This window comes from Bactrocera oleae, chromosome 4 (assembly GCF_042242935.1).
Source record: "Bactrocera oleae isolate idBacOlea1 chromosome 4, idBacOlea1, whole genome shotgun sequence".
NCBI classification, from domain to species: Eukaryota; Metazoa; Arthropoda; class Insecta; order Diptera; family Tephritidae; genus Bactrocera; species Bactrocera oleae.
Genome location: NC_091538.1, coordinates 49,170,065 through 49,197,924, shown reverse-complemented (window position 1 = coordinate 49,197,924; position 27,860 = coordinate 49,170,065). Strand labels below are relative to the sequence as shown.

The 27,860-nt window shown below is 33.6% G+C and overlaps 1 protein-coding gene across 1 annotated transcript; it reads left to right on the top strand.

The window, feature by feature from the left end:
• Positions 1-33: 33 nt before the first annotated feature.
• LOC138857065 (uncharacterized) lies at positions 34-23,196 on the top strand. The gene is made up of 4 exons (XM_070108479.1): positions 34-137; positions 638-1,367; positions 22,173-22,358; positions 22,888-23,196. The coding sequence occupies exons 1-3, from the start codon at positions 34-36 to the stop codon at positions 22,218-22,220; spliced, it is 882 nt and encodes a 293-aa protein (XP_069964580.1). The 3' UTR covers positions 22,221-22,358; positions 22,888-23,196.
• Positions 23,197-27,860: the final 4,664 nt, after the last annotated feature.

The window sequence follows — 27,860 nt, the reverse complement described above, 5'->3', positions numbered from 1 at the left end:
TTGGCAAGTTTCCGAATGCCATGATTCATCATCATGTGGACATATATGATGGCCGCAACCCGTGGAGAACGGGCGAATATGATGATGTCCGCCTCGAGACGTCGCAATGAAAGTGAATCACCAAAATATGGTTACAAGTAAGTCACACTAATGGTAATAATATGTGTATAAAGGGCAGTGAAGTATGCTTACCATATTAACTGTGAACATTTATATTTCCTGCAATGAAGCATACCACAAAGCATCTAATTAAGTAATAAAAAATAATACTCTAACTGAGAGTGTAAATATCCATATTTTTTCTTTCACTTTATGTGTTCATTTTACATCTATTCTCTATCTAAAATGTATATATAATTTGCTGGAAATAAATGCGTTTACTAGTTATATATTATTTAAGTTAGGCAACAAAATTTTTGCGACAAAAAAAACCCCAAAAGAAATTAAGTCACGGGTACACCTATAAACAATTATATAAAAAGGTATACTTTTCGGATACTGGTTGCACGTGCTTATAGTATACCTTAAGACATTTGATATTAAAATTTAAAAATTAAACTACAATACATTACTATTTCAAAAAAATTCTCAATATCATCACATTTTCACACTCTCTTACATTTCATTCCAAAAAAAGCGTCGGCCGCTCAATGCCATATCGTTCGACTGCTCGCCAGCCACTGCACTCATCAGCGAGCTCAACATTACCATCTGGCGCATATACGTCTTATCCACATACAACAACAACAACACCATACTACGAATCACACCATCTCAGCAGTAGCCAGGCCGCTGCCGCTAATTTGCCAAGCGCCAGTACCAGCGCCGCTTCCACAGCCAGTCCGCCGCCATTCCACATACACGCGGCTTCAGCGGCATTGCACAGACTGCCGCCACACAACAGCAGCCAACATCACGTCGCTCATGCGACGGCGACGATCGATGAAGATGGCATCAGTCTCTTTTCGCCACTCTCACCTTGTATGCCGTTCACCGCTGCCGTGGACAAGGACACTCACATATTCGTGTATAAGGGGGCGAAAGCGAAAACTGCTCGTAAACGTCTAATCGCCAATCATGTTGGCGAAATAATAGCGGACGTACCGCGCCGCATTTCAATGGAGATAAGCGATGAGGAGGACGCTATTGGTTTGGTGGATGAGGTGGAACGACGTCGACGTTGCTTACGCGCGGCTAGGAGAAAATCCTGTGCTGAGCCGGAGATCGCTGGCGTTTCGGTTGATGCCGGTGGTGGAAAGGGAAGTGGGAGTGGTCGCAATGACGCAAGTGCGTTCAGTAGTGGCGTGGAGGATGACAGCGGAGAAGAGGATTATCTAGAGTTGGAGAGTGGCAAACGGATGTCACAGGTAAGATTTTTTAATGTCACTTTGCTTTTAAATGCCTAAGAAGAAAACGCGTATTGGTGTAGTAGTTGTCGGGGCAGCTATACATTCAGTTCGAGTAAAGATTTGCCATATATAACATATCTGTTGAAAATTTCAACATCATAGACTCATTTATAAAAGTATGTACATGTGTGTTCATACAGGTTGGTTGATAAGTTGGTTGGCCTCACCAAGAAATAGCACTACTAGCTCAAGTTGGCTCCTCTGTCTTCAGAACACATGCAAAATTGTAAGTCATTCTGTAAATTAATTCTTTGTTTACAAGCCATTTGAAGTTGTCGTGCCAGAGTAATGTTTTAATGTGGAAAAAATTTAATATCGCACAGCGATTAGATTCTTTGTTTTGAAAGATTTAAAAGCAAAGAAAATTCATGAACAAAAGTTAAAAATATCGTTAGTGAAGATCCAAGTGTGACTAAGCGTGAAATTGCTGTTGCCATGGACATCTCAGACAAAGGAGTACTTCATATTTTGCAAAATTACATATGAAAAATCTGTTTGGAACTTTAGTGCCGCACACGTTAACAATACAACAAAAACTTAATGGAGCGTTTTAAGTAGAATAAAACCGACTGGACTGAAACTGTTTGTTCAGCTCCAAAGCAGCAATCAGCAAAGAAAGTTATGGCATCAGTTTTTTGGGATGCAAAAAGAACTTTGTTGATTGATTATCTTCAGAAAGGTAAAACAATGAACTCTGAATATTATTCCAGCCTTTTGGATAAGCCGGATGAAAAAGTTTGTGAGAAAAGAGCTCTTTAAAAACCTGAAACAATTTTTTCGTCGAAAATGTTTTTCACCGAATGAAGAAGCTATTACCACAGTTATTTGCGGAAAGTCATTACAGGGATGGCATAAAATTATTGGAGGACATTTAGTACCAAAAACAATATTTTTTCATTTCGAGCGTAGAAACTTTTCAACCAACCTGTATATAAAGTTTTGCCATTTTTCTTTAAAAAGTAATAAGTAGCAATGCTTCAATAACATATATATTATATATTTTATATATGCTATTGAAGCATTGCTATTCATTCACAAAGAAAAAGTGGCACATCCGGCCGCATTTTTTTAGTTTTTGATTTGCCAAGATCCTTAAAGCTTATAATAGCTTTTAAAACATTATTATATGTGTGCGTATAACATACTGTGGCATTATTGCAGAATCCCGACAATGACTGACGTTGCCTTATTGGAAAGTAATTGTGAGAAAAGAAGTATTTTAAATTTGATTGTTTCTTTTGTGTATTTTTTGGGTAGTCTCTTTATGTTGTTATTATCTGGTTCCGGAGTAAATATTTCATCACCTCTGTTCTGGAATACTGTATCCTTTGACCATAACCCTTTAACATTTATATTTGAAAGGCCACTATATGCCATATGTAAGCGACTGAAATTTTGAACATGACTTTGGTTTTGCCTTCGGTGATGTCAAACTGACTGATCAAATTCAAATCCTTATATAGAAAACTCTTCTATTTAACAAGATATCCTCACGAAATTTGGCATGGAATATTTTTCAAATTAATAGTACAATCTCAAAACAAATTGTTTAGATCGAACTATTATAGATTATCGTTGCTAACCAAACTGACCCATTAAAATCAAATTTTTGTATGGACATTTTTATTTATGAGGGATATTATAGCTTCGGTACAAGTGAGGTTAACGTTATTTTTTTGCTTTGAACATTTTTTGAATGGGGTTTCAAAGAGAGGCACAGGTAATTTTTCCTTCCGATATAAAAGAGGTAATAACATTTAAAATAGTACAAACAACAATAAAAAAGTAATTATTGTATCGCAAACCCACAATCCAACTAAAATACAAACAAAAATCTAATGAATTCAATCAGTTAAGTTTGGTCAATAGTGACTACCACTTTTCAACATGACTACGAATAAAAATAATAATAAAACTAAAAGTCACTGCTGCACCAACAACTCGTGGTTCTGGAAATGAGTCGTAATTTTAAATTAACTAAGAAAAAACTGCAAATGCTACAATTAATGAAAAAATGAATGAACTGAAAAGACATTTACTAACTTAGACCTTTTTCAATTTAAGAAGTATATATGTACGTCTGTATTTTGACTTTCCATACACATTGCCACGTTGAATTCTCATATTTCTGTAAATTTTCCACGAACTGCCGCCGTAAATGTATGGATTGGAAGAAAGAACTGAATTGTTAAGAAAGAAAGTATATGGTGAATATATATATGAAAAAATTTAAATATATAATTACGAAGTTATTTCAAATATATACAAGTATATTCCTAATTTTGCAAACATGTGGTGACACTAGAAACTTGAGTATATGAGACATGCTTGCGTGCAAGTAGGTGCTACTTAGCTAACCAAAGCCTTCAGGCAAAAGTTGCCAAGGAAAATAAATTGCTGTTGTTGATAAACTCAAAAGTTTAGTTTGCCTATATTCTGAAAAGATGTAGAGAATATAGAATTCGTTTATCAAACATTAAACAAAAAAGAGATAAATTTCTTCTTAAACAGCACAAGGTAAAGTCAAGCGGCTGGGTGCCAAAATAGTGTTTCTAGCCTTGACTGCGTCCAAAAACTTGACTCTGCACAACACTCAAAGATATTTAAAGTTTAATTTGGTAGGCTTACGCTCCTACACAATACACATTGACACAACTTTTATTATTGTCATCCACCAAAAATTAAATTTCAATCAACCAAGTGGCTGCAACCGTATAAAAACCACCAGCGGCCAACTATTATAATATCACCAAAGCAATTGGCTGGAAATTTCATTCAGAATATTGCACAATACTCATAGATTCAGCAAAAGTAGCAGAAGCACGATATGGGCGCACCATTCTAAGGCAGCTAAATACCTAAAACGCAAGAGAAAACATAAGCTGCAAGTGCAGCCGTCCATTTTCTCAAAAACAGTGATCTTTTTCAAACGGAATTTGATATTTAATATACCGCTTTGTTGTTTTTAGCACTGTTTGCAATTTCTTTCTAGTCTTCTATTCTACCACAGAGGCTCTTTTCACTCATCTTCAAAATCATAAAGCTTAGTGAGTGGAAGATTCCCCCACTTGCCCCTCTTAATATGCAAGTTTTTCTTAAGTGCTCCTTTAATGCAATTGCTACAAGTTTTCATTTCCTTTTTGATGTAATTATTTTCAGCACTCGAATTCTTTGTTCAGTTTTGGGCGATAAGTAGTAAATACAATTGTGGTTTTTTTGCCACGAAAGATGTAGATATTAACAGTGGTATTTATTTAATTGGAAATAAATAGCAAGATAATCAACAATTCAGATTTACAAACTTCGAATTGATAAAATATAATATATGGCACCAGACCACACGTAAACAAGTAATTGATCATTAATCCAACAGACCCTCGAGAAAATGTTTTTAAGCGCAGTATAAATTTAAAACCCTAACTAAGCTTATGATTGCTTTTTATTTAATTTTCTTTGAGATAAATATTTATCCATACGAAAATCACTTCGATATAAAAACGATAACGAGAACAGAACAGACAACCATCAAAAACAAAATAATAATAATTGTGTTGCAAGTCAATATCGTAAAAATCGTAAAACTCAATATATATTCATTATCACGTGATTTTCAAAATAAAAACTATAATGATAACGGTCTTTGAAATTTAGTCAACGTAGCTAGTTTTTCTATACAAAACTGCGTCTAATCAACTAAAAACTAACAGAATTTTATTTCTATTTTATTATGAAGGTTTTCTTTAAGACGTGTGGCAATTACGGCTTCAAATAACGCATTTCATAGCACATGGTCTAAATTATTATTTTTTTTCTTCTAACTGTTCTAATGTTAGTGAGAAGTGTCTTAAGTTTTAAGTTTACTTGACTGCGACAACAGTTTGGTTTTTGGTGTTATCGCTTTTATTAGCTTCATCTGTATTTTGTATTTTTGCAACTTTTTCTTGTGCAGGCGATAACTTGAGTACAAATTGAGATATCTTGATGAAATTGCTACATATATTCATTGGCACCCAAGAGAAGTCGGTATTGCAGATGGGTATAATCGGATCCTTGTGTTTTTTAGTTTTCAGGAATGTTGCAAATTCTTCAAATACTTAGATTTAATGTTGATTACTTTGAAGTGCCATTTCTCATGCTCGAAAATTTTTATAGACCATTCTTTGGTGTTCTTTCCTACTCTATCTCTACCACCTTTGCTGCTTCCAGAGCTGTCAGCTTTAATATCTCGTTCAGCCATATTCTTCTGTCAGTATACATACTAATACTCGTATAGTTATTTGTCTGGAAATCTACTCCAGGATCACTGTTGTATTTTGAAAGAATATGTATATTCCCTTCAAATAATTTTAATTTTAATTACTAGTTTAAGTTCATTAAATGTTATAATATTTTTTTACTTCAATTACACTATGTTTTTGCGACCTTAAGAATGATTTCTGATTTATTAAATTTTATAAATTCATATGACTATGGACTGTGTGTGTCCTAATGGACTTTATTCAACTCGTTTATACAGATATAGAGGGCAACAAAAAAGGTAATAAAATACATACTTCATCAATGCTAAGTTAAAGGATGTCAAATTGGGAGTGATTATATTATATTTATCACTGAAATATCAACTTAAATTAAAAAGGAGAGATAGGCATTTTAGTTTATTTAAGTTCATATTTTGATTTCCTGCTTCTGAATATTTGACCTGATAATGATAATGATGATTTGCAATACTAGATTTTTTTAGAGATAACTTTCAATTTGATTTATACATACTGTATATTCATATACCTAAAAACGCAAGTATGTCCAATGGAAAACCACAAAATGCACTTGCATAAAAAAGTATTCAATTGCAATTCGCTACGAATGTCGTTGTAGATCATTTTATCTCCAGGCGCACGTTGCTGTGCCAATTTATTACCACTTTTCCTGATTTACTTTTATTCGCTTAGTGGCAGTGTTTTATTTCATCATAATCAAATGCTTTTGTAGTGGAAAGTTATGTTGCAGAGGCACTTGATGTTTCGTTAGGAAAAGTCCTCACAAGAGGTTGGAAAGGAAACAAAATTTATGTGAGATTTGAGTCCTTGGCCATATTCGTAAAGCACGAAATTTAAAAATACTGAAATATAAGGTTCATTACACAAGACATTTTTCCAGTTTAACAGAAGTATATAAAATAACTTTTCCTTAAAGCTTTGTGCTTACGGTTTCGAAAATTGAATTTTATATTTTGCAAAAGCAATTTCCATCGTTCCATATATATTTATATTTGAGCGCACAGGATATGAGAAAGAACATATATATTTGTGTTCATATATGTCCATATATTTATTTAAAAATCACAAGTTCAAGACCTTAGCATCATATGACATTCACAAATAAGCGAAAGCACTGTGTAATAGAAATGGAAAAATTAATCTAACAATTTTAATTTATTTAAGTTTTTAATTAAATTCAAAAACATTTGAAGTAAATATCAACTACAGTAAAGTTCATATAAAATACATATAGTTGTCATCTTTAACGGCAATAATGGAAACAGAAATAGAGCGAGAAAGGACACCAAAGTGTTGTCTTCGAAATATTCTGCAGAATGAAAAGCGCATTGAATTACAAAAGGGCTTCGATGCAACCCACAGTTATTTCAAGTATTTCAGGCATTTGCACACCATTGCGGACAGAGTTGAAAAACGAAAACGAACAGAAAAATTATTCTAAGCGACATACATAAACAAATACATAAAGACAAGCAGTTTGCAATTTGAGGTCAAATAGTGAGAATGCTGCCAAAGCAAAGAAAAAATAAAGAATTTCAGTGGGCAGCCGCTGGAGCAGTCAGACGACAACTGCAAGCGCCAGCAACTCAGACTATGTGACGCTATTAAATACTTGGTTTAAAACCATAATTGTCGCAACGTATAACTGCTGGTCCTCATCAATGTTTGTGTGCTGTTTACATTGCACCACTCAAATTTTACTTAGCAAATTCTTAGGAGCACACGCTTCCAGACTTCCTTACAAACACTCATGGCTGCCTTTTTCGCAACAGTATTTCTCTGCGATTTTAGCATTTTAATAGACGTCGCTACTCCACAGGTCGCCTCTATCCTACTGAGTTAACTTTCGACACAGTTTCAACAGCTCAATTGCACATCGTTTGCACACACATACGAATATGATTATATTTATGCGTCACGATTTTTACTCAAATACAATTTTCTCATTTTAAGCTTCTGAAAAATATTTGTTCTTGGGTGGCAGCCCTTTTATAGAGTTAAACTTCGCAACCTGAAGATCTAGTAGTAAAACAATCTTCCCAATTAGCAGATTGGACCGAAATCCAAGGACTTGCTGCTCCTCGTGGTACAGCCTTAAGTGTCTGGTAAGACCTTGTAGCCGGAGCCAATGTCAGTTGGGCACCCATCAAACTCAATGACTGGTGACCATTATTACCAAAATAATTGTTCGGTTACGCCCAATAGTCGGTCGATATAATCGCCTAGCAGAGTCGGTAACTGGCGCAACCATGGATCGGTTTCGTACCACGTTTACTCTAATAGATAATGTGCATCCTCAAAGATGTGGTACAGTGCAAGCCGGAGGCACTAATGCTGCTATGAAGTAGAGTATTGAAAAACACCCCAATAAGACCATCCAACATCACTCGCAATAATTGAAACTTTGCCCATTAATTTTATGGAAAATTTAGCGGAACTGTCGCATTTGGATTGATGATAATACAAAACCCATTGTTGACATGCCCTAACATCCGCAAAATTTTACTGTTTGATGTGCTCTATGCATCATTAGTCCATATTTCCCCAATAATGAAGCCTGCCATAATGTTACAGTCGGTAAGGAACGCTATAGAGTCATGAATAAATAATTTTTCGCAAATGAATTGGAGGATGTTGATGTGGACAACTTTGGTTCCAACAAGGCGAAGCTACATGCCACACAGCCAACGACACAATAAACTTATTGAAGGAAACTTTTGATAATCTCATTATCTCGCATTGTGCCCCTGTGGTATGGCCACCAAGATCGCATGATTTAACACTGCTGGACTACTTTTTGTGGATTTATGTATCGCTTGTCTACGTAGATAAAACCACGACGATCGACGCCATGGAAGAGAATATTTCACGCGTTTTTGCTGACATACGGCAGTCACTTTCCCGAAATCATTTTTAAAACTAATAACTAACATAATGACAAACCGTTATCTTTCAAGAACAAAAAAAATATTTTTATGTATGTCTCTCTGGATCCAATACACTTCGTGTCACTCTTAACATACTCTGTTCAGGATATAAAAGTCACTACTAGTGGGCAATTATCATCTTAGACCAGACGGGTTTATTAAGCAGAGTAAAGACCATGAAAAAGAAGAATAGTGAAATAAAATATCATTAATAAAGAAGAGAAAAAAAAGAATTGTGACTGACTAAAACGAGGTTCAGTCTAAAAAAATATGCGTATTAATATAATAAGTTCAAAATTCCTGTCAATCATGATCAATCGCCCAATTAACATCTTAAAGTGCATATATTAATAAATAAACTAATTAAATGGTTTACCATCTATGCCAATCATTCCTCTTCCCAATGCTATGCGACAACTTAAACCAAGTTAGTTAAATTGTTATTAACCACACGCGTGTCCGTTAGTTACAATGTTGGAATTTTCGATAGCACATATTCAACGTAACAACAAAAGTACGTGTCTCTTGCCAAATTTGTTCGCCATAGCAACAGTAGCCTGAAGACATAAGCCCGAAACACTCTTCGCGTTAATTAATATTGCTCAGAAGCATTTAATTTTCATTTAGAAGCTGTCATTTGTTATTTCTTGTCATTGATCTACGGTGTTCGACTAACAATTAAATTTATTGTCAACACTTATAGCCAGACAAGCCAAATATTATTCCATGATAGCTATAAATAAGTAGAGAAGTTATAAATTATCATTCATGTTATGAATAGAAGAGAGGGAGTGTCAATTGTATTGGCCATTACCAGCTGACACTTGATTGCGCTTAATACACACACACCTATTTATATCCGTATTGAGCGCAGCAGTGGCAAACTATTGTCCGGAGGTCAATTACACCGCTAATCGTATTTCAATTAAACGAAGCACATAAGAGTAAATATTAACAAGGCCAATAGCCAATGGATGAAAACATTAATAAATGCGAGTTTGCTCATATATCTACGTGTAATCGAGACATTGTGTTGTGAGTTTTGTTGTATACGCAGCAAGAACGAAGAAGGAAAGTAGAGATTTAGAGACTAACCTACTACCAGTAATTAGCACTGGCTTTAAGCGAGGGCGAAGGCGAAGGCTTTATTCTATGCATTCTCGAATAAGTCGCAGCACTGCACCAGAACAGATGACGGTAGCACTGAAGCTATGGAAATCTTTCATTTGTTTAATATACACTGATGAGTTTTGCACGACTTTAGTGGCGTTGAATACAATAGACTTCACGCCAAAACTTGTGCGTAAATCAAAGTAAATTGTTAACACAATACCTGAGTCTTCAGCGCGGCTTCGGAGAACCACAATGTTTGGATCTTACTCCTATAGAACATCTGGGTTTGTTTGGAAATAAATATTAGAAACCATATAATCAAGAGCAAGGAAATATTAAAGTGTGTAATAAATGACGTAAGGATATTATTACGACAGCGCAAGCCGAAAACTAGTTAATATCATTCCTAATAGGCTAACAGAAGTGCTTAAGCATGGTGGATGTCTTACACATGCTTCATTGCTATAACAAAAAGTTAAATCAGTACTTTTTTTATAGCAATGAAGCATTTACTGAACAATACTTTTTAGCGCACCTTATGAGCGTAGACTTCAGAAGGAATAATTTTGGATGGAATCGAATATACTTCTTATTCTTCTTCTAAATAACATATTCTTCATGCATCTTCTATTTTTGACTGGCCTCAGAAAATGTATTTCAAACATCCTACTGTAGATGTATTACTTTCCTTTTGGTACGATCTCTCTCCAGAGTTAGTAACTCTGTTGGGTCACCATTATAAAGCTGAAACGTATATAGTGAAATTAAAGGAACCATGAAAAAACATCTTCCGAAATCAACTTCCAACTATGTGTCCCTACTAACCAGATGATGAACTTAATTGCAAATGCCATTACTGTAATATAGGGAGAGCGTGCAAGCAATTACGTTGCAGAAAATAGTATTTCATTTATTATATTAAACGAAAGTAATTAAAACTAGCTATAAGACATTGAATGAAGATTGTATAGAATTCAATGAGATACACTTCATTATTCACGGTCGAATTAGATGGCTAAAGACACGCATGCAAATGTCATTATACTGTTTGCGGTGACATTGAAAACAGAAGACATTAAAATTAAAAATAACAAGACTTACCTACTTTCCTTAGTGTCCTTGCGCCTCCTTAACGAACATTATAAGCGTAACTTCTTCGAAATTGCTTCAAATACGCATGGCAGACATTTTACATGCAAACAAGTATGAGAAAAATAAAATTAAAAAAACAGGTAATGAAGGGCTAAGTTCGGGTGTAACTGAACATTCTATACTCTCGCAAGGTAAAGTGATATGCGGGATTTTCTTATGTATTTTAATTAAATGTAGGAAGTATTGCACTAATTATTTACAACCACAGGCAAGAAGATACACTTTTATTAGAAAGTGATTCTTTATGAAATTCAGGAAAGTATTGACCCGGTTTTACCCATTTTTGGCACAAGGACACGCTGTCATCACACAAATACTCTCATCGTATTCCAATACTAGTTTTTGCTTTATGAATTAGTTAAGGATGGCTTCTTTTTAAAATTTGCTCTGTTGAACATCTTTCGAAAATGATAATAAATAATTCCTGAAGACTAGAAGCTAGTGTACCACATGCTATTATAAAGTCACATGCACATGCAGGAGATAATTGCTAAAATTACCGTCAAATGTAGAGGGTATATAAAGTTTACCACGTGTAACACCCATAAGGAAATGCATATACTGTCTGTCTGTTTCTCGCCCAGAACCTGCTTATGGTCGAAACCAAAATTTGGCATGGGTTGTTGCCTATGGCATTGAATCGGAATCAAGTGCTTGTATGGAAATTACTTGGATTTGACGACATATTTTCACGAAATTTGGTGCAGGTTGTTGTTTAAGGCAACCGAGGTTAATATTTTTCTTGTTTCTTGAACCTAGGCTCAGGTATACAGAAATTATATCAATCTGCAAGCCCTACAACTCCTACAACTTTTTTAAATAATACTAACGATATTGCTAGCTTATAGATACTCGAAAGTACTTTTTGTGTAACTTTCTACTCATTTTGTTTATTCTATTACTTTGCATTCCGTCTTCTGCAATTGTGGTCGACCACATGGTAATTATCAGCAACCACCCACACACACACACCCATAAACAAATACGCACAAAATAATGGCACACGACCGCAGTTGGTTTAACGGTGCCTAGGTTCTCCACCCAATTTTACGTAAATGTTCTGCTTTAAGGCTTTGAGTCTACTAATTCGGTAGTTGGCTTGAAAATTATGGTCCGGTTTTGAAAATGTTTAGACGCGAGACGCCTTTTTTTAAACCACTATTTGTGAAAATTTTTATTTCGTAAACTATTTATGTCCCACGGTTTATATTTTGAAAAGTGAAAGAATCAGACTTATATATGATGGGTATATGACCCATAAGTTTCCCACCCAGAAGGAAACATCGGAGGCCCTCTAAAATATATATAAATGATCAGCATGACGAGCTGAGTCGATTTAGCTAGGTCCATCTGCTTGTCTGTGTAGCTGTATATATGCGAACTAGTCTATCAATCTGAAATTTGGCACAAGTTCATTTCTTACCAAGAAGCTCCTCAATTGTCGAAACCAATGATATCGGACAACTATAGAATATATCTGCCCTGCGAACTGATCGATCAAACTCAAGTCCTTGTATGGAAAACTTTTTATTTGACGCGATATCTTCACCAAATTTAGCATGTATTATTATCTAAGGCACTGGTTCAATTTTCGAAAAAAGTTTTTAGATCGGACCACTATAGCATATAGCTGTCTTACAAAGTGAAGGAGTGGAAGCAAGTGCTTGTATGGAAAACTTTATTATTTGACGTGATTATAAACTTCCAAGAACGAGAAAAATATTAGAAATCATTGACCACAAACTCGATAACATAAAGCAACCATTAACATAATAATACTCTTGACCGTTGAAGCCACTTTTACGGCCACAACAGCCTCTGCGCATCCAGAAGATGCGTTGCGAGTCGCCAGCAATGCATTCGCACAACAAAAAGGTGGTTATGAACCAACAACAATGTGGCAAAATATTTTACTTAATATACCTTATAAAATATATTTTTATGAGCGTATGTATGTATGTTTCGATAATATAAATTTCGGTTAAGAATTTATCACTCTGATCTCTTGAGGGATTTTCTGAAGTGGTGTGAATGAATGAAAGCCTACAAGCGGACATCGTTGACCTTACTTTTATTACAGCCGTCTGCAGTCGTTGCAATATTCCTACTTTATAGCCACTTTTTTATTTGCCTATATCTTCATTCGTCGATTCAATTATCTTTCGTTCTTCATCGCTTTTTGTGCTTTTGAATATTTTTTTGGCTTCCATTTGGTTTGTTCACTGTTGTTTGAAAGTATCTGCGCTATTTGTAAAGTTAATAATCCTATTATGGAGACTTGACACTTGGGGGTTTATATGAGCACAAATGTGTTTCTGTATTAGTATTGAACTGCTTTTTAAATTTATTTACTTGTGGATGTTAATACGAGGGATTATGGAGGACTTTAAACACTCGAAAATTAATACATTTATCGGGATTTGGATATGATTGCAAGTGGTCTTGATCATAACATCTGAAATTGGTTTCCGGCACTATTAAAAAATGCAAAAACATAACACGTATCGGTTCTGAAAAATTTAAAGGATTAGAGAATACGTGGAAATTATTCTTGTTTCACCTTTTTTTTACTGATGGGCAGAAGCAGAATCTCAAATTGTATGAACTAACTTAGGCAGCTTTAGTTTCAGGGACTATCCACTTGCATATAAGTAATAATGCTTTTTTTTTAGTTTTTTAAAAAACCACTTTATTTACTATCTTATTGAAAATACTCTGCATTTACAGAATTTAATAATCGGTGATTCATTTAGAAAAAATAATGGATTCTCTTACTCTCGTAGGCGATCTCTACAAGGACCGAGAAGAATAGAAGCAATGATCACAGAACTAGTCGAAACTTTACTTAACTTTTGACCAAATGGCGGTTTTCCAAAAAATAGTAAAATATTGTAAAAAAATTTACTCTTCAGAACGGCTTAAAATACTGAAATTTTAAATTATTATCAAAAATCGTATTCCTTTAATCATTATGTGTATACAATACATCTTAAAAGGTCGTGTGAAAATTTCAAATCGTTCGGATCGAATTATTCCAAATTGGACACTGTTTATCGAGAGATTAAAAGTGGTTTGAAATAAAAACACAAATAGCCGAAAGATTATCGCAAAATCGACTTTACTCGCGAGATTTGCTTTTAACTTAAGAAGTATCAGTGGTGCTTACTGCGATACTGTGAAATATAAAAAATATTTTTTATTTGAAATGTGTAAATGGGTCGTCAATAAATATTTACAACTGTAGACAACCGGCCGGGTCACAGGTTGCGGATAATGAAAAGCCTTTCGATATAGGAGTTGGCTACGACGGGAGAAATTCAGAGAGGTTTTGGGTTGCACTGACTTCTTCATTAATCCAGTGTGCCTCTGCGTTCTCTAGTGAGATGGCAGGAATTTTGGCGCCATTCAATAAGCACTAGGCTCGGAAGCGGAGGTGCTTTCAGTGATCCAGAGTTTGAGGAAGTCTACTTTTACAGGTTGTTTAGTCATCAAAGATTAATATTATCGCCGAAATCTACCACCTCGAATAAGAGCTGATATCAATTCTCAAAATGTCACAATAGGAAAGCCGCCAAGGAGCAACCGTGTATATAGAAATCCCACCGCTCTGGCAGCCTGTACAATGAATTTGGAAGTACAAAATTCATGTTGGAATAACGCGAAATTTAAGTGAGGAACCACAATAACAAATCACAATAATCATAGAAATACACAAAAAATGCATTCACCTTTAACATACCCACAACGATGACGCCCTATGCTCCAGTGGGAGCCGGGGATAACCTTCAGGTGTTAGCAAACCTTTATTTTGAAAACGTCGCGAAAGGATTCAACATTAATTTTTCGTTGAAATCGTGAATGGATTGCAAAAAATGTTTATCTTATTAACGTATATTATAGCTCATAGATTAAATTACTTTCATACCTATATTATACTATCAAATACGATAGGAGCAAAGGTATAAAGTCACCCGGAAATTCGAAAATCTTTTTATTTGGGGTATGGTGACTAAAGGAATTGTTGATTTGATTCAAACCATTTTTGGCATACAGCCATACTATTATCATAAAAGAATTCGCTCCGAATTTTAGCAATATATCTCATAGATTGTGCGATATTTTCACTACAAAGTTCACAATATAAACTGTGGTCCATAACCTTCACAAATACAATGTAGGGTATTGGTACGCTATCGCAATGAGCAGCTTCTTATGGAGGAGATGACGTGTGTAAAATTTCAGATCAATATCAAACGACAAAAAGACAAACGGACATGTCTAAATCGACTCATCACATCACGCTGATCATTTACAATCATTTAGTAATACTGTATTATAATAGCACGAAAGTAGGCCTTTGCGTGTGTGTGCGTTACTTCAATGTGTTAGAAAAAAATCTGAGTGCGTGTGTTTGCAAAACGCTATTGGCAGCAAAAAGAAAAGTGTACAAAAAATTGCTGCTATTCAATGGAGTTTTATAGATTTCTTCTTTTTTATTTGCCCTCAAAAAGTTTATGAAATTTGGAAGGCAGTTAAGCAAATTCCATTTTGATAACGATATATAACAGCAACAAAAATAATTCTCCAAACAATTTCAAATAAATTTAAGAGATTTTAAAACTGCGGCTTTTAGTCGCACGAGGTGTTGACAATTTCAAAAGCAAAAACAAAAACCATAATATATGTATATATGCATTGTGGCAAAACTATGGTGATACACAAATTTACATACGTTTATTCATGCAGATAATGTTTCCAATAACCAACAAGGCTGCTGGTCGTCTGGAATTTCCGCTACTTCGACTACCTGCGGCCGACAGGCAGTTAACAATGCTACCAGTTAGTCATAACCACTATCACGCCACTGCCGCCACATTTCAAATTTAATGGCCCGTGCGTTATTCTCCCAATGTCTGTATTGACGCTATTTACAGCTCTTCTTGTTGTTGGTGCTATTGCGGTTATTATTGTAATTTGGTGGCATGTTACCGTACCTGCACAGTCGGCAATTTATGTATGTTATACATAGTATATTGCTCTGTCAGGCGATCACTAAAGTTTGAGATAGGCTAATCCATATGCAGGTGTTTACAATTTTGTATGTGTCTTGATATATGTATACGAGTACGTGTTTGCGCAAAGATTACAACAGTATGTTGATGCTTTACACAGCTTCTAATACAACAACGCACTGAAATTTTAGTCTATTTGAGATTATTAATTTTAACGAACAGCAACATCCTACTGGATGTCTACTACCTTCATCCACATTTGAACAATCCCTAAATTCGTACATCAAACATAACTCGGTTATTCTTAGGTGAAATATTTTAATGGCGGTTGGTTACAGTCAATATTATATGTATATACATATGTATATTTGTATATAAATTATGTGTCAAATTTTTTCTCGGCTAAACTACTAACCGATTTCAGTATAATTTAGCACACTGTGTCCAGTTTGATTCAACTTAAAAGATAGGATCGTGAATATGTAAAAAGTAAAATAAATTATATATAAATAAAAATATATTTCTAAAGATAAGCATGTGTTCAAAATTCAAAGAAATAAAAAAGTAATAATAATAATTCAATAAAATACCAAAACCTATAATATTTTCAATTTACAAATTACAAAATTTTTATACTTTTTAATGTTTACCATAGCCCCAACAACGCATGGCCGGATATATTTTAATATAAGTTGTACCGCTACCGAGTTTTTTTTATCAAAGGCGACTAATCTCATACTATATACTGCCGTATCCGTTGTCGGGAAATATAACCTTATATGGTACTACATAAATTAAGTTTCTAAATGAAGGAAACGGGTTTACAAACCTTATCGCAACCATTCGTGTAGATATATAGGTCACAACAAACTGCAATAACTTTATTTGCATTAAACCTGAACTAAAATATGTAATAAGTAATGTATGTCATCTAAAGTACGAAGTTAAGCTTTGGCAGTCAAAAAAGCTGCATTTGACAATTCCCATGCAGATATTTTACACTATTATTACGCTCTCATACCCACATAAGTGAATTGCGTGATAGCTGAAATACAGCTTAACATAACTAAAAGTAGTCTGCTCCTAAGCATTAAAGTATGAAAGTGACATTTCATTGTATAATATATATGATTTATATATATATATATATATATGGTAAATACCTAGTAAAAGTGCAAACGTTATACATAATACATAAATATAATAATAAATGTTATACCCACCTTAAGCTTAAGAAGAATGGAAGACTATGCTGCCATTGTCACATATCAAAAGCAGTAACAAAGAATATTACCAACATACATCCTAAACAATCTATGCTAAGCAAAAATATTTCTCCACAGACATTTTTCGTGGCAGCTGACCTGATTCCCTTCCTTTTTTCGTCACCCTAGTCGACACCACATTGCGAATATGCGTAATTAGCGAAAACTTAAAATCTCAAAAACACCGTACTTTGATTGTTGTTGTTATTTTTAAAGCTTATATTGTTATTGTTAGTATAAAAGCTCCTGCCGTCCTTTACAGATGGTATTAAGTTCGAGTAACTATTTTGTTGGCCGTAGTTGCGTTTACATTCAGGTTGACGTTGCGTATGAGTGACTATCGTCTATATTTATATTGTACGTATATGCAGGCCTGCAATTAGGCTGATACTGTGCAACTCACTAATTAACCCTAACACCATGAAGACAAAGCATCGAAGCAGCAACGCCTATTCAGACCGCAAGATGAAATCTAACCTTTTTACAAATTTTTTCAAAGTCCCAGGGAGCTTATACGTACTTATAACATTGTGGGACAAAACTAAAGGCAGCTATTACATAAGCCGACAGGCGTTAGTTTCAACCATCACATGAAGCGCACTTAACAAGAAGAGCAATAACAAGAAATGAAATTGTGAAAGTGAGTTCCAACATAAGCAAATGCTTATGATATATACGACTGGACAAGCAGAAAAAAATCAGATATGAAATATCGTTAACACCAACAGCAAATAATAAAAAACAAGCCGGCAAGTCATGACGGGACATCAAGGATTACACATAAAAATTGAAACTATATAAAATATTTAAGCAAAATTCAGCCAAATATGAAATATATATTTTTGCTGACATTCATACTGACGAGTGGCTTACGAGCTTTGAGGTGTGAAGTCAATGAGCGACGGCGTAGAAAAAATATTAAAATATGAAAGTTTCTGTAATTCAAATAAATCGCTGATATAGAGTGATTTAAAACCTTAGTTACTTTCTATATATGTACGTATGTAAGCGAATATATTTTATATTTTGACTGGCTTTTGCTTCTAGTTGTAAACCATAATTGAGTAAATGTTATAAAAACATTTTTCTGCCAGAAAGCACTATTTTCAGTCTTAGTGCGTCCTTTCTTCATTTATACAGAATTTCATACAAGTATAACTGAAATGCCTATTGATATTATATACAAACAAACATACAGACACATGAGTTTTGTTATCTGAAAACTGAAATTATTTTTTCATTTGTTGAGAATTTTGTTAAAGTTGGGGATTTTACACCATGAAAAAAGTAGACTGAGTTTGCCATGAAGTTTGCAAACAGAAAGAAACGTCGAAAAATCTATTGAATTATTATGTTATATGATCAGAGTGACCAGCTGAGCCAAAATACTCATGTCCGTCTGTTTGTAGGCACACAAAAAAGTTTTTCAGCATTTGGGGAAGCAAACCCAAATGTAGTACACTTCTTTTCTCTCCAAGAAGCTGCTTATTTACCGTATCGCCACCGACAAATTAAACGATCAATATCAAGTGCTTTTATGGAAAACCTTTCTTATTTACATAATATCTTCACGAAATTTGGAACTTTTTTCTTTTGTTTTTATGGCTCTTTTCAAATCGATTTTGATAACGAAATTCCAGTGAGTACGATAATCCGTGTCAATTAGTCGAGCAATGTATTGTCATGCAACTATGAGAAGCAAAACCAAAAAAAAAAATAGTTGCATGTACTCCTAAATACTACATTAGGGTGTTTGTGCTTTCCCAAGTTTATCTATATTTTTTACAAACGCAACCCGAAGTTTCAGTTTTTGCTCTGGAAAAACACATCCATGCATAAATCATTTCACTTTTCTTATGTGGAATTTTTTACCTTTTGCAATAAATGCTTTACCTTCAAAAGAAATAAACCTACAATTTAGAAAAAATGATATTCGAATACAAGGTTTTCTGCTCTACAAAGAATATCCTATGATTGTTAATTTTTTATAAAAAATTTCTATAAAAGTTATGTGCAATTAAATTACGCCTCGAATGTATTGAGCATTCATACAAGTGCCTTGTAAATCTTAGGAAATGGAATGCTTAGTTACTATATTACTAAGCCTCAGTGCATTTGCTGTATAACTTTAACTACGTTTAACTTTTAAGGAAATATTTTAATGTCTGTGGCCATTGCCAGTGCCATTGCTTCTTCGTAAGCACTGCTCTGAATTGCTCTTCTTCTTCTCTATTATTATTCTCGTTATAGCTGTAGTTTGGTAATTTGTAGGATTTCCGCGTCTACACAGTCGGGAATTATGTAAATGAATTGCTCAGGGAAATGATCACGTAATATTGGTTCATAAGAGCTAATCGCCATGCGTGAGTTTGAATCATGGGCAAACGTGCCTGACTGTGTACATGTATTTGTGAAACGGCACATAATTACAAATTTTAAATTACAATATTAAACATAATTACGTTTATGTGCAAGAAAATTTGTGATAATATTTGTAATGAGTTTTAATATTTGGCAGTAAACCTTAAATTAATAAATTAATTACCCGTTAACTGATCAATAATAGCATGTTAACTAGAGCTCTTACAACATTTTACTAATAATTCACCAAGATTAAATGTTTTTGCTTAAGTTTAAGTTAGATAAAAATCATTAATAACCAAAACTCTTTTTTGAGTGCTAAGTATGATTAAAGTACATTTGACCTACATCATATGACCAAACAAGGTTATAGAAGTTACATTAAAGCAAGAGATTTAAAACTTTGAGAACTCGTTACTGCTTCGGCTAAAATACATGGCCCTTACATCAGCTTGCTGAATCTTCCTGCGATTTTACAACTGCTAAGTGAAGATTGAACTTGATATAGTTCAATTTCCATCTAGCTCCTTGAACATGCCCTGTAACATGGGATTGATATTTTGTTTAACAAGTACTTAGCAGCAATATAATCCCAAATAAAATAGAAGAACGTAAATTAGAAATAACTAGGCGCATTTTACTTTCATTATGTGGATTCAGGCTATGACTTCTACAATGAAAGATATATTAATTTTTTTATATATACAACAGACATTCCAACTAGTAATAACGCATTGACATCGACTTTTGCGGACGACATAGCCTATTAAAATGAATAATATCTTAGTACCACAAGCAAATGATGTTACTTATTACGGCATTTAATTGGACAGAAGGCTCATATAAAGAAAACATATATCAAATAGACTAGCATAAAAATAAGAGCTAATGAAAATATTTACAAAGATCTTGGGATTCCTATGGCAAAGCAAGAAGTAGAGAACATCAGAAATAAGTACGAACTTAAACTTCGTAATCTTCCAAATCCCTTAGTTACTAAAATTCTGTGGTAAACTAACTCTGCTTGTAAGGATTTAAGTATAATAATTATCTATATCAGTCAAATTCCAGCTCATTCCCAGGTAAATACATGTATTTCATATATATAGTTCCATTATATGTACCAAAAAGTGCAAAGTGCAAAAATTCATAAATATAATCTATATATAGTATTATATACACAAGCCTTCCAGAAGATTGCAACAGAGAGTATAATAGTGTAGTTCACTTAACGATTGTTTGTAATAATTAAAACTTATTGAGATATAACTATATTCTCGTATATATAAAAAATCATGATGATAAGACGAGTAGAAATCCGGGTGACTGTCTGTCCTGTCCGTCTCTCCGTACAAGCGACAAACGTATTGTACAAGTAGTTTTTGGCATAATTCAGAGATTCGTATTGTAGAACATGACTGGTTTCGCCATGCGCACAAAATGTTAATTAAGATATAAATCCATTGAATAGATCAGATAGGACAAAGGCATTAAATTTAACAACCAACTTGGTTCATTGTGGCCAAAATTGTAGTGGTATGAAAATTGGACGATGGTGAAATCCAATATCTCAGAAACTACTCAACCAATTTGGTGCATATCATCATAACGAAATACAACCACGACTACTTTCCTTATAACAAAATTTTAAATTACACCACGTCAAAATATGTTCGAAATCAGATAATAACTTATCAAGTCCCCATATAAATTGATCGGAATTAATACTACCAAATGAAAGAATTTTAGACTACGTGTTAGATTTTTAGCGTATATATCAGTCAATGGTAAGATATTTTAGTAAAATTGAGTTTAATAATCGATATACTGTAGTTTAAGGTCAAAAACTTATGAAATCGGTTGACGTAGTAAGTTCAAAATTTTTTTGTTTAATTCTTACGCAACATGTTTCAATACAAATCTTGTCAAATTCTAAATATATATCACAAATTGCAAGAGTATAAAATGTTGGGTTATATCTAAATTTAGCTGTCCTTACTTGTTGGTTGTTGTTGTAATTTATCGAGCTGTTACCATTACTGAACCTGCGACCACTTCTTTAGAAGTCACCATAAAAGTTGAATAAGAATTCAATCGGCGGTAGATGCATATACATATGGGGTGATGGTGCGTATGAGTGACTTAAGCAGATAAGTTGTATGCATATAGAAAAGATCTGCGTTTGCTTATACGTATGAAGGTTTTTGTGTTTGCATAATAAAGGAAACCATGTAATGACTTTGTAATTTAGAATAGTAGTAAAAAGAATAAAAACAAGAATGGAGGCGTAAACGCAGTAATTGTACCGAATGCGCACGCGTGGTTGCCATGACAGGTAAAGGTGAATTTCAATGACAACTGTGTGGTTAAAATTATTTTAATTTGAGTGACGAGTATGTTCTGCCAAATAGAAAAAAGCAATTTAAAAAAAGAAGAATTTCTTTAAACTTTAACACATGTGGTATAAATGTTTAGTAGATTTGTCACTTGGTGTGTTTTCGACTTATATTTTATAATAAATACGATGCAGTATATACTTGTATCTTAGTAGAAATAAGTATGGATATGTACATTTATGTAAATATACATTGTAGTTATTTAATTTAATTTATCCCTTTCTTATGTAATTTTCATTACCACTTCATTATCTCCGTAGGACCAAATAGTGCCTTCTATAATGCCATTCATACTGGTACCCGATTAGTATCGCAAGGTGTCGTGCATAAAGTTGCCAAAATTGCAATTCAAAAAACAGCTGAAACAGATCTCTTTATTCAAAAAGACGGCTACAGTCTATGTGTAATCGGTTTTGATGAATTCGACACAGATATCCAAATACAGGGTGAGTATAAGTATTATTTTAGAAATTTAAATAATGTAAGCAAAACAATGTCAATTTTTCCTACACTTGATAATTTTAGCTGTTTTCTGAGTATAGCAGTTTTTAAAAAATATAACAACTTTATTATCAGCAGTTCCTTCTCAGTATATTCATCTCTTTAGCATATCTATAATTTTTCTCTCGCCTTCTAATTGAAAGTAATTGGTTTTAGAGAGAACATCGTTTAGTTTTTCGGTCTTTTAATTTATCACAGTGAATTTTTATACTATAGGAATATGCGGCACAGAATATAATAGTTTTGTATAACAGTTGTATATAAAGAAACACATAAAACTGTGATTTGATGACAAGACGAAGTGAATACTCGATCCGTGCAAACGATAACATCAGTATAAATTCAGTTATCTTGAGACTGTAAGAAAATGTAAAGTACTATATTTCAGTATTCAGCTGATCTAAAAAATGCAAATATGTCATATTACTAGATCTAACTTCTTTTTATTTCTTTTATCTATTTACCATTTTTTAGCGAATTGGAAGAGGAAAATAACTCTTACTACCCAACGTCATATGAGTTTAACAAACAATTTGAAGTGACTGTTACTGGGGTGAAGCGAACCAAATAAAAGGTGCATCCGAAATATAACGAGGAACGTGCGGCCTCACACATTCCAAGTTTACTGCAGCGTTAATATGTGGCCGATATGGAAAGGCTAACCAGAGAATGCAATAAACAAACGTACTTATTACTATATAAATTAATATTTTATACTTAAATACAAAACACGAAAATAAAATTTTTCACGAAATTTAATCATAAATAGGATATTCCTTCGAATATTGCAGTTTGTTTTCACTTATATATAGAATTATGTATTTTAAAAGAACTTTCGGAAGTGACATGTAAGTAAAATATTTTATTTTGTTTCAAGAACCTCTGCCGATTTACAACCGTTTCTTATATACCCTAACTATTTCTAGAGAAAATATTTCAACCCTTTCTCACAAAACCTACCATCTCCTCGGCGCAATATTCAATAACTCTATTGTTGTCCAGCTGTTTGGTGTTGAAAAATTGCCACTTTAAACAAACCAAACTACTCGGGTTACTTTTAATAAGTAGAAATTATAAACTACATCAATATTATTAAATTGCAAAGCAAAGAGAAGCATCCAACGCTACTGGCAAGAATACAAGTATAAGACACTTGGCTGAATAATCATGCCGGGTTAGTTTAGTTGGCGCTGGATCGGAAAGGTTTTAAGGTAGTTCTTTGTGTTTTCTCAATATCGTTTAAAACAAGAGACCAGAGTGCTTACTATTAAAAGTAAAGCGAATTTCTGTCACAAGAATGACCACTGCAGAAACTTGTTCGAAATATAACCGACTTCAAGGATTACTTAAAATTAATTCATAAATTATACAGACAATTTACGGCTTAATCTGCTTTTTCTCTCAATAGATATCCTAAGAGTCTAAACCAGACATTGTATACATTAAGTCGAATTATCCCCGAATTATTAGATATTAGAGCAACTTTCACACAATTTTATTCTGGAAGGTTTGTGTAAAACTTCACTAGACATCTCATCAATTTGCATTTCCCTTACACGTTTAACAGCCTTTTATTAGGATTGCGTCCTGCTCAAACTTCTTTCCTGGTCCTTCTGCTGATCTCGATTACATCGTCTGGTTTCCTATTATTGCAACAATATAATTTAAATAAGCAGCAGCCTTGAAAATATGATTAACCGATGTCAACTATGATATTTGAAAATATTTTTCATTTTTAACTAATTATAAGTTCAATCATGTTTTGTAGATATTTAGGAATATATAAGTGTACGTTTGTACTGTACTCCCATATTAGTAGTTGGTAACAGATTTAGAACGACTCACACACAGACAGGTAAGCCAGAATTGTCGCCTATGTCATATTATTTATGAGAACGTCAAAGTGTGAATGTAAATGTGTATAATCTTTGAGTGGAAGGTGGTGTCTTTTCAACAAAATTAGATATTGGAATCGCATTCCGACTGGTAGACCACTGCCGTATCTTACAAGAGGAGATCATAGCAATTAAAGAAAGCCTTCTTACTCTAACAAAGAGCGTGCTAACCACAAGATATATACTTGTATTTATATATATAGATAGTCAAGCGACTTTGAAACCACTAAAGTCTTTTAGGATTTCTTAGTGAAACCAACATCCTATCTGACGATTAATTGGCAACAGTAATACTCCTGGCAACTCTGAAAAAGATGAACTAGCAAGAGTAAGCACTACCCTGCAATCAGACACCGAAAAAGAGAGAATTTATATGCCTTTGGCTGCTTGTAGATATAGCATACATAGATAACCAAATGTGGCATTAATGGAATATGGGCCGTATATGCCGACTGTTAAAGTTCAAAAGGAATAATAGAAGAACTCTATTAGTAGAAGCGCTAACATGTTACTGTCATATTGGCAGACCCGCTACCAAACTAGGGATACCATACAACAACTATTGTAGAAGCTAGTGAGAGGTAGAAGAAGAAGATACTGTATGGTAGAAAATTTTCTATGCGAATGCAAGGCTTTGTAAAGGAAAATATCTGCAATTAAAACTTTTTGTACTGATGAAGGGATTATAGTCCCGATGGTAATAAAGCTCTAGCTGTATAGTCAGACATCCACCCTACCTACATAACTACCTACTTACGGCGTATGCATTTCGGGAGAAATCAAGTTCTAGATTTTCACCACGGAGTTATTTCAATAATATTACCAGCCGACGCGGCTAGTAACCAATGTTAACGTTTTCTCAAAAGCCATCTAAATTGATATACAAACTCTAGATTCGACTATATATTCACATCAAGACATCAGAGGTATAATACTGTATATATTAGCATGTGAGAAAGTTTATTAACTTTCCGGCGATATTCACGATTGTCCAATATTTTCGTTTACATAACAAAATAAGAAAAAAGTAGTCAATTAAAATCTAGCAAGTAGGGTGTCAAAGGTGATGCCCCGCATTGTCAAGCAAATCTAAATGCAGCTATTAGAGGGTCGATTCGGAAGGACCACCAGCTCTTCAAACCGCCTCTACTCTCTATACAGTTTGTAAAATTCTCCAAAATTAGCCAAATAAGATAACTTTTTTTACTTACCCACTTCAAGTACACTGCAAAATTTCTATTAATATATAGTTTTTGTTATTGTGGAGAACACTTATCATGTTGAGATAACTTACGCATGCGTGCACATGCGTTTGTCAATATATAAGCATATATGTTTAATAGAATAAACCGAGACTTAAAAACATACGATATATATAAAATATGACAGGATGTGTTTACGAGGATATGCAATTTACGCCTTGACGTTTAAAACTTTGACAACTTTGAGTCAACAACTTTGTGATGTTATGACATGCGCATTTTATGCATAAGCCAGGGTCATCAATGCTGCCACGTACAGCGAATATGGTTATAATATTGAACTTATTTACAGATATTTATACATATACTTTATGAATGCAGTGGTATGTGTTACCTTCCTCACTGATATAAGGGTATATATTCTACATACATATAAACACATGTGTTACATATTAACTTTTAATTGTGTGTTTTTACACTCCCTCTTCTGTACAAAAATACATTAATCGTCCCACAGCTGTCTCCACTTCAATGTCATTTGCCACGCTTAGCTCTGTGATAAAAAGTTGTATTCGTAATGTGATATCTGTTGAAATTTAAGTTAAAAGCTTATAAAATACAGACATTATGGTAAACAGACATATATGCCATAAAGCATTTATTGGCTATCGAGTTGAAATAAATACTTTTCTTTACTTAGAAATTAAAGTGTTTATTTGCATCAGCAAAATATTTTTAAAAACTGCAGTGGCCTCGTGGATGTATATATCTCTTTTTACTTATTTGAAAAAAAGAGTTTAATGCTATTTTTTCGAGTGACAAAGCCGAATATATTTTACACGCTCGTGTCATATCTGTATGCACATAAATGAAATCAATAAGCTCAAGTCTTTTTTCGATAGATAAAATTTCAAAGACTAAGAGTGCAAATTAAAATGTTAAAATTGATAGAATAATAAACACTACGGCCTTTCTGTTCAAGAGGTTTTTCAAATATTAACCAAGCTATTGTGTTCCGTATATTCTCAATAAAGGGCTTCCCACCTTGTGTCCTCCATAATTAGGAGTTTTTTATTTCTTGTGATAAGCTTTTATATCACCTCTTCCAATTTGATGATAACACGAAATGGTCCAGTCGAAAGTGATGATGTCGGACCACTAAAAAATACAGAATCTAGTCTCTGTATGGAAAACTTTTTTATTTGACAAGATATCTACACAAAATTTGGCTGTTATACAAACTAATCGATCAAAATTAAGTTCTTGATTAGATTTTTTTTATTTATGCGAACGGTATTATAGCTTCGGTGTAGCCGAAGTTAACTTTTTCTTTTGTTTTTGACTAAATTTTGAGTTTGGTACGGAGTCATGGCAAAAAGTGAAGTGGTTTTAACTCTTTCAAAGGAAATATATTTTTATAAGTGCATATTTGCTTGCTGTGTAGAGTAATATTTATCGTAGAGTAATATTAATCGTCTCTAACTCGTCCGGCCAAACCAGCTAACTGAAGCGCACGCCATTAAGGCATCGAACTACTATTGACATAGAAATTCAATACAATTCGTTAAATTAAAGGGAAAACCCTCAAAGCTTAAAATTTGTACATGTGAATGTATGTATAAATATGCGCGCATGTGTCTCTCATTACTTAATTCTAAATAAATTATGTAATACATAAATCAATTTGGCAAATATACATATATGTGTTCATTTTTATGACAATCCTGTGAAAGTGCCACAAACTGATAAAATTTCTTGACAATTATCTAAGTTTTTTTGCTTTCTCATTATCAGATAATGGATCGCTAACAGTATGCTTTATAATCACATCCTATATTTGGTACACAGATTCGTCCCAATAACATCGTTAATTAAATTATGTATATTCTATTTAGGGCAACAAAACCACTGTAGATCAGGGATTTCTTTTAACTACGGATTCACTCTTTAATGAAACGAAAAGTCATTTCATTCAAGTCAATGTCACGATGCCTAACAAACTGAAGAATACCAAACAAAACTCGGAAACATGGAAATTGGACAATGCGAGTACCTTTTTTGTCTTATTTATAGTCTCATTATTTTTCATTTGTATTACTTTTATGATTTGTGTAGTGCAATTACAGAAATGGATGTGTGCAAAATATACAACTACAAGGAAACTTTGGGGTTTACTATTAAAAATTTAAGACGTGATGCTGGAGACTGAACTACTCTAAAAAATTATTTTGTGTACTTGTGTGCTTGTGTGTAATTAATTGTTTGCATTTCGAATATAAGCTTTAAATAATAAAATACTACTTTAAATATACTCACTTTAATTTCTTAAGATATACTCATACACATATGA